General features: G+C 41.0%; 1 protein-coding gene across 1 annotated transcript in view; it reads right to left on the bottom strand.

The window, feature by feature from the left end:
- Positions 1-2307: 2307 nt before the first annotated feature.
- FBXO45 (F-box protein 45) overlaps positions 2308-9259 on the bottom strand; it is a 60690-nt gene continuing 53738 nt past the window's right edge. Inside the window, exon 3 of the mRNA XM_086943946.1 lies at positions 2308-4753. Coding sequence (XP_086800072.1) covers positions 4568-4753 — 186 coding nt within the window. The 3' untranslated portion in view covers positions 2308-4567. The remainder of the gene's footprint in view (positions 4754-9259) is intronic.

The raw sequence follows: 9259 nt of genomic DNA, 5'->3' as shown, positions 1-9259 counted from the left end.
TACGGATGCTTACCAGCTCGACCTAAAAACAGGGAGGGGGGGGCCGGGGGTGGAATTTGACGATTGATCAAGCAGTACTTTAATCCCGATACATACACATTTTTGAAAAGTCGATCAAAATGGAGTGGACTACACTGTGTTTTATTAGCAAACCTCAATAGGTGCAAGAGTACACATCTACTCTGTAGTGTAACTTTAAACAGTGCCGCACCAACAAACCACATGCAAGGAATAACGCAGATATAAGCAATCTTTTTATATCACTCGCAAGGATCACAAAATGCTTCTTACAGAGCCTGATGACTTGATCAGTTGGTCATGAAATATTAAAAATAAAATCATTTTGTTAGCCCATTTAAGGTAACCATGTGGTGATTTACGGAGATCAGCACTTGATTATATTTCACTTGGAAAATAAAGGTACAAAATAAATGAGCTCAGGTACATAGGAATTCTGCTCTTCTGTTGGTACCACATCTCATTCCAGCCTTCCCTTATTGCTGACCTGCTTGATCACACTGGTTGCAATCACTTAAATCATTGCATTTCATTACCCAAAGATTTCCGGTCTCTATTTTGTACTTTCTTCAAGACGGTCTTCCCCCAATGCACAACTTTGAACCCCACAGGATTAATTCCTTATGCAAACTCCAACCTACCACTTGTATGCCTATCATAAAGGGATTCACCCCGCCCAATTTTATATGGATTACATATTTCAGTGTCATCTGCAGAGCCAGACCTTTCTGAGGCAGTCCCTTGGAAATGTTGAAGGCAATGCAAGCATGCATCTGTAGCCCTTGCCATCATAGTACTCCACTAAATCCCACTTATACCAAAAGTTAACTTTGCAGGCACACAATTTCCTAGATTAGATATACTGAACCATTTACCAGACTGTGATGCTCACCGAAGCAACATGGCCTGATATTTTTTATTCATTGTTGAACAGTGTGGTTCTAAAATCCATGGAGATGCCCTCCATTCAAGAAAGGAAAACGCATTTATTAATCTGGCCGGACACCCTTTGGTGAATCCATGCAGTCTTGAAGCCTACAACTCCATGGTTCTACAAATTTCATACATCCATGTTTTTCCACATTAATTTCTTAAAACAATCCCTGCCTCTCTTTATGGAGTACAACCATGGCTCTTCCTCTGCATCCTGGCATCTGTCAGTAACACTGCCAGATTCTTACGGGTTACTTCCATTTTGCCCAGTAGCATTATTTATCAAGGGTTGGATTGTTCCTTCCATACTCTTTCATCTGTAAGTTGGCTACTATTCATATTTCCCCTGCACCACTTTTGTTAAATCATTCATATACACACCATTGTTTTACTTTGTAAATGTAAATGTGTTGTATTTGTATAGCGCGAACAGTCACCCGTAAGTATCCCGGCGCTTGTACTCCTACCACAAGGGAACCCCTCCTGGCTTTTCCTTGTGAGGTGTCCACTCCTGGGCATCCCATGGTGAAACCAGGCATCCCTTGTGTATCGGGGGCCGTTGTGGAGACTAAGCAAGCTATTGCCCAGAGTTGCAGCGTGGGGCCCATGCTTAGATTCAGCACTGAGGCGAGAATATCCAGTCAGAGGAATTTAAGCCCGATCCCGCCGAGGCGGGAATCGAACCCTGGTCCCTGGCCAGCACTCTGCATCAAGGTCTGCCGCTCTAACCATTGAGCCACACTTCTCCACTTTGTGAATAACATTTCAAGGATGGTGCAACCTTTCTATTTGTGAAACGCATTGTATCGTCTAGCAAGTTTTATATAAAATTGGTTCACTCCTTCCATCTAGTACCGAGGTTTTAGGCTTTCTATAAACATTGCTAATCCTAGCAGAATGCTTGCAGGTTGTCTCCACAAGTCAATCAGTTTTAAGAACCTTATCTGAGTCACAAGATGTTCAAAGAAGAATTTACAAATGCACTTACTTGTATAATCACAACTCAATAACACACTCATCCAAGTGTGGGAACAATTTCCAGGCATTTTAGCAGATTAATTATCATAAAGAAGATTCTTTTAAGTTAGGCTAAATATATTTCCATAATTGCTCGACCAATATATGACTGCTTCCAGACACAGACAGAGAACGCAGACAGGGAGGATCCCACCATAGGACTGTCTTCATAACAGCGGCAGATATTGAGTCACAACAATGGTGAGTTGATGGGAACATTCATCTGTTTCATCCAATGCTAAATTATCAGAACATTCTTTCCACTTTTAAAGCTAATTTCCATCCAATCTCCAGAGAAAACACATCTTGGGGACTTTGTAACAATTCTTGACATTAGTACAATTGCAACCAATTTTTATTATCCATTTGTATGAAAGGAAAGTCACAGTATTCCCCACAATCATATTACATCTCCTCTTGACTCTCTCCTCGACAATAAAATAGTTACATAGGTGAAAACATTACAATACTTAACACTGATTTGTACTGCATGTTTTAAACCCTAGGACCAATAGATTACCTCTCTTAAGCCAGACTGCCAAGCTCCACTTCTCTACCACACTTTCAAATTCTTCCCTTTAAATTTCACAAAACTCCTGAACCACTTCCCCCCACTACCTGCAAGTGTATCTTACCCAGACTGTGCATTGAATCTTTGAAACCCTGATCACGCTCATGCGGCACAGAACACAAAATGAAATAAATTAACAACTGACCTGGTACTCTAAATAGGTCTATTATCTCAATAATCTCATATTAAAGTGGGGAAAACGCCCAGTTCCAGCCTAAAAAGGAACTGATAAGATTGCAAAACATTTCCCCTTTATCTACCACTAACTGCATCAACCTTATTTCCTCTTTCCTATTTCCAGTGCTTGGAACCTGTCCGCAAAGTAATTTTATATCTCCACTCCTTCGAACACATACTTTAAAAAGTAAATCTTACCGGTCCAATAAAAGTCACCTCCTTCTATTGATGCACCCTAGATCGAAAGAACATAGACTTACAGTTAAAAATGTACATTTACATTAGGAGTAGTGAGTGTTTGACATTTAACATCTGACAAAGGAGCCTTATGTAAAAGGGTCTGAAGATTGGTCTATACACTGCACTATAAAATAACCTTACTACAAGGGGGACTAACAATTCGCTACTTCAGGCCAAGAGCACCATTTTTGGACCAAGGTAAAGTCTATGGACTATAAAATCTTTGAGGAGTGCTTATGAAAACATATTGATAGAAAGAACAAAGAGCAAACTTAAGTCAAACATACAGTGCAAGCTGCTTCATGGTGTTTACTAAGATTTATTAACTGAAGAAGGATCATTGAGCAGTTTAAATCCATCGAAAGATTGGCATCTAAAACTATGAAGAAGTGTCAACAGTTCTGTTGATTAATCAGGTGGTATCTTCTAAAGTTCCTACCATCTGCTTGATACAGGTAAAAAGAACGGACTCATTCCAGAAGCCACGGAACAAACCAAATAGCAATTCATCTTGATTGCTACGGACACAAATCAAATTGTAATCTGTAATCTCAAGCTGACTGGGCCAAACCTTAACACCCTTTGCTCTAGTCACACTCAACATTCGCTGTGCAACGATTAACTGATCCTGGAGTTTTTACAGGCCCTCGGACTACTTCTCATTCACAGGGGTGCCAAAGAGTTGAACTGGCATAAGCTCCATTCCTGGAAGATAGAATTTCCCTAATTTATCTCCCTTTCCCACCTATTCTCCCCCTGCCTCCCCCACTAACTTCTCCTTGTTTTGAAGAAAACACGAAAACAACCCAGTTGTATGTAACAAGGACCTTGGCGTGACAGAGGTTAGTAGAATGAGACTGTGGACGCCACACATTCATTCAACACAGTAAGATTGTACTGGTTTCTGGCAGCAGACAAGGTCTAAAGAATACTATTTCAACATTTCCCAGATGCGCTCAATTAAAGCAGTAGGATCTTCATACACTCACATACCTAGACTGCTTCAACATACTTGTAGTGTTTTAAGTAATTATATAAAGATAAGGAACAACATACCATTCGGTTTTACACTTAAAAGACGTGGGTCATATACACCGTTTTAAAATACAGATAAAAATAGCTGCACAAATATTATAATGCACCCCACCTGCTACGTCTGCAGAGACTATGCTAGGCAGTGCTTTAAAAACATTAAATAATTCTCCCAGTATTACACACACCTGAGACACACTGAACCGAGCGAATTAACCTTGCTCCCATCTGCTTCTTTGGATGATCTCGTGCTTTGCAGTGGGCAGAAAAATACCTTTGCTCAACAGGGTATGACTGGTGCAGAGAGAGGTTTTGCAATTAACATAAATGTAAACCTTTTCACACCATGCACGTACAGAAGGGCTATTCCAATGACTACTGTCATTACCCAGAAGGTTAGAGAAGGCAAGTCTTTAGGACAGGAGAAATGCCACATAGCGACTGTTTGTGATGGATGCCGCTTTTTTTTTTCAGAATGTGCCTTGGTATTTTCCTGCTGATGAGACACATGGGTCCCATTCTTGCAGATCTTCAGATCTGAAAAGTCCACAGCTCCAACAAGGTTGGCAGAAGATATGGTCATCCATCTAAGGGCTTTCCCAAGTAGACCAAAGTCACTTCAGTGTTGCCATAAACAGCAGATACTGCTGGGTACAAACAGGTCTTTGGCAATCCACGAAAAGCTACACCCAGGAACTCATAGCCACGCTCGAAGGCCAAGGTCTTGTCATCCATGTCCAAGATAACCCTTATTCGTTCACCTATCTGGGGGGAAAAATGAAACAAGAACAAACCAATACATCAGATTGTACATAAGTTAATTGTAAAGTTGAACAAAACTAGAATACATTTATGTAGTTTATATGCATGAAAGTAAAGCATTCAGCTATAAACTGGCACTATATGCACTGTGATGAATTTAAGGTACTAATTTAAATGACATACAGCGAGAAAACAAAAAGTTCAAAACGTGCGGATGGTGATGAACCCTGAATTGTAATCAAAAACATTAGCATTAAAATAAGACATAGAAGAGCAAATTACTTCCTAGCTATTAGTGGCGTGATGGGCATGTTAAAGCATTAGGAGCGTAATTCCATCAATGTCAAAACAAAGCAAAAACAGCAATCTTAACGGCAAATTGTGGCAGATCTTGAACGTGATTAATTTCCCTTAAAATTAGCAATTACTATGCAAGGAAACATTTGTAGTCAGATTGAGGAGTATTTTGACCAGAAAGGCATAAGTGGGAAAAGGGCGGGTCGGGGTTAGAATACAAGATTACTTAAGATGGTCTCAAGGTAAGGCATGGCTACTGTAGTCTGGAAAATAGGAAGAGGCAAATTTGTAACCAAGAGCATTACAGTCAACTTTCCAGAAAATGTGGCCCACAGCACTCTTTCAAGTTCATGGACCAGGTGAAGAGTTTGGTGTACAAGCAGAAGTATGGATATACTTCTGAATGTGGAAGATAGGTAGGCTAAGAAGTTAGGGCACTATGGGCTCCTACTAAAACATATACTGAAGACAAATTTACCTCAAGGATAGACACTTAAGAGTAGAGTGGCACTAAAATGGTGTTGGCAGAGGTGACAAAAAAACAGAATCTGGAAGTGTTCAAAGTGGGTTTGACAGGATGATAGCAATCTGAAACATCCATCAAACGAACAATTTACCAAATGTCTCCCTTTATTAAAAAGGTGAATATTAACTTTATGGGGACACAGTTTGCCTTAATCTGTGGTAGGACCAGTAAACACAGTTACAGGTCAGTACTGGAAACATGTCTGGCACATGTGTGTGTGTTGTGGGGTGTGTGTGTGTGCATGTAGAAAACACGCTGCGAGGACCAGCTCGGTCCTCATAGCAGGGGTTAACCATGTCAGAACCATGGCAAACAGTATATTTGTGAGGACCTGTGCGTTGTGAGAACTAGTCCCTGGAGTGTGTTTAGGTACTTTGTAGAAGTGCATCAAAAGACTAAAAGCACTGTTATATTTGCCTCGGCTCGCTTTATAACCTACCCTACAATCAAAGCGCAGATGGAGGTAGAATAGGAATTACACACTTCATTATGCTCAATGGCCAGTCCTCATAATAAGCGGTATGTTATGGTGTAGGTGTGAGAGTGCGCGTATAACTCACGCTGTGAGGACTTTATCAGTACTCATAGCGTGACAACACTCCAACAGAAGCAGACAAAAACAATCTTTGTGGGGACTGGTGCATTAGGAGGACCGTCGCAGTAGTGTGTTTAAGAACTTGCGAGTGAGTGTATCTAAAAACTAAAAAAGTGTGCCTCGGTACACTTTATAACCTACCCCACTATCAAAGCGTGCGTGGAGTTAGAATAGTAAATACACATTTCATTACGGTCAATGGCCAGTCCTCATAATAATAGGTATCTGACGGCCGAAGCATCAGCAGAAGGGAATTAATAATGGGAACCTGTCTACAGAAAAGGAGTAAAGGGAGTCACCATAAAGGGAACTTAATTTTATTTTTCTATAGTGGCCCTTTACTACATAACTGGTAGGTATATCCCACTGCAAATGGCACAGGAAAGGGCAGCATTGAGGAACTTAGTCCTAGACAAAAAGGTTTCATAGAAGTTCGTGGTCACATTTTCTATCACTCTGAGGAAGCTTCTAGAGCAAATGCTAAACAGAGGATTTATTGTTTATCCTACGTTGTCACCTGACTATCTCTCAGACAGACGCATGCCTAAAAAATATCCCAGTGCTACCATGGTCCCAATACTGGATGGAGGCTGCACTTCATGCTGACAAGTAATGGCTGATGCACGATGGTGACCTTTGAAGCTGATTGTCCAGCATCATTTCCTGCTCAAAGATCACAAATATGTGGTCTGATGAATTCTGAAGCCAGTCAGTAGCCAATGAGTGGCTGGCTGGTTTGGTTGCAATATTAGTGGTTCTGCTGGGTGTGTTGCTGTCAGTTACTCGAGTCAGGAAGGTTTTATATCCATTGAATCAATTTTATGGGGTTGCCTGGTTTCTTGAAGACAGAGCGTGGGCTGAACTTGTGCGGTCGATTCAGATGCAGACTTTGAGGACTGTCACAAGATAATTTTTACCTACATAATTTACAACAAAAAAAATAAAAAATAAAAAAATCATACAGCTCGCAAGCATGGTGGGGTCTGAGGGCCAATGTCAAGGTAACTGTGGGGACTTTGGTACAGGTCAGAGCAAGTTTTGCTTCATGATCTTTGCTGTGTATTATCTGGATCATCTATGGTGGATGGGTTAAGAATGGTGCCGATCCTGGATGCAGATGGATTCTCAAGGGGGTAACTGGATTGGATTAGTGTTGTTCCAGTTTGGATCCCGTCACTCTTCACATGTTGTTTGCTGCTAGGGAAGACTGAAGGAGGGAAAATGTAAAAGGCACAGACCCAGAGAGAAGAATTTTCTTCTCCTGCATGAATTTGTCTAAGAGGGGTAGAGTGGGAATATGCCGCTTTGGGTGCGGACTTTCCCATGCACTGGTCTATTGCTATTTACATCTTACCTTGTTAAGGCTTGAGATGCTGTTTACCATCCTCCTCTTTGATGACCAACAGTTCACCTTATGCATATCTCTTGTGCACTTGGTAACTGTCACAGCAGGCAGGAGGGCTGATAATGCACAGTGGGGCATACGCATACAGTAACACATTGTGCTGTACAGAGATGTAATTAGGATGGCAGTCTTACCTCCCTTCTAAGCCTACAAGGTCCTTCACCTGGTCTTCTACTAAAGACTCTCATACATCCCTTTAAATTCACTCATCTCGTTGATCCCTTGAGGAACCACAGACTGCATCACATAGGAGAATGGTTTGACAGTCACCGAGACGTGTTGTGTGTCGATTTAGATACTGAAAATAGATTTCCCGATATATGCCCTTATATAGGTACAATTCACGTTGCCCTTATTTAGGCATAGAAATCCAGCCCTTACTTAGGCATTACTCATGCTAACCAAATATAGGCATGGTCAACTACATCCATTCATCTTCGTCACAACGAGTTCTTGGAAAACCAGACTCTTAAGACTTTAGGACTTCCCCCTTCCTCGGATATTGATTTCTCCAATAACTCACTTATTATGCAAGAACATCTATTCCTTAGGGATTCATTCAGGATGTTCTTATGCCCGACTTGTACGTCAGTACTGGCATTCCTAAACAGCTTCAAGGTATAAATATACCTTTACTTGCCATGGCAAACCACGGTGCGGTTCGGCTACCTACTTGCACGACGCGGCTCGCAACAGCAAGTTTGGAAAGAAGCAGAGTCCCCAACTGATGCACTGACCAGACGCGGTCATCCTCCTCGCAGAGAATCCAGCTCCAGTGTTTCTGACTGCCCTTGCGGGGTGTTGGAGACAGTCTCAGAAAGAGATACCAACCGCTCTCATTTGAAGGTATGGCGCAGACTAGAACCTAGAGAAACTTTTGGCAACTCTTGGCAAAACTAAATTAAACTAGACTACAGCTAAACAGCACCTACTTCTTCCCTTGTACTACACTTAGGTTAGTTACACTGGGGTAGGATTATTTTAGAAGCACCAGTTGTGTATTTTAGCCTGTGTTATTTATGTAAGTATTTTTATATATGTTGTAGCTACAGACCATGCTATTACAGTATGATTTGATCTTACTGCTAACGCTGTACGTATTATACTACGCATTCTGATTAACGATTGTAGCAGTTCATATGTCTTGCATGAGAAATAAGACTGTTCAATAAACCCTTTTTATTTAAACGCCAGTCTCTATATTTCTGTGCAACTCCGTAGAAACGAAGCATGCACGAATGACTGAGTGAAACGGTTATATGTTGTTTACACAATTCTCAGATTGTCCCAATTCTAAGGGAAACAAAGTTGTCATGTTTATGTGGTTGTCAGAAACTAATCCCTTCTTGTTCATTCGAGACGTTTCTAGTAACCTCTGAGTTAGCTGGCACACACAAGTAATTAAGTTTAATGTACTCGATAGAGACATGCTGACCTCAGTCCTATGTCAAATCTATAGTGTATATTATTCCAATGCGCAGAGCCTATCAGGGATTTAGGAACTACACTACAGACGCATCCCTCTCTCTATTCTAGATACTGTTGTACCACAGGATAACATTAAAACCCAAGATATACACTCATTTCACATTGATGCAAACAAACTTTAAATTCAGTAAACAAGCATTTCCTGAACCCACATGTGAAAATACTCTAATAGTTCATATTTGGCACAGCCCCTTGCAC

The sequence above is a fragment of the Lissotriton vulgaris genome, chromosome 11 (assembly GCF_964263255.1).
Source record: "Lissotriton vulgaris chromosome 11, aLisVul1.2, whole genome shotgun sequence".
NCBI classification, from domain to species: domain Eukaryota; kingdom Metazoa; phylum Chordata; class Amphibia; order Caudata; family Salamandridae; genus Lissotriton; species Lissotriton vulgaris.
Note: the sequence above shows the minus strand (reverse complement) of the source record. Positions and strands in the feature narration are given on the sequence as shown.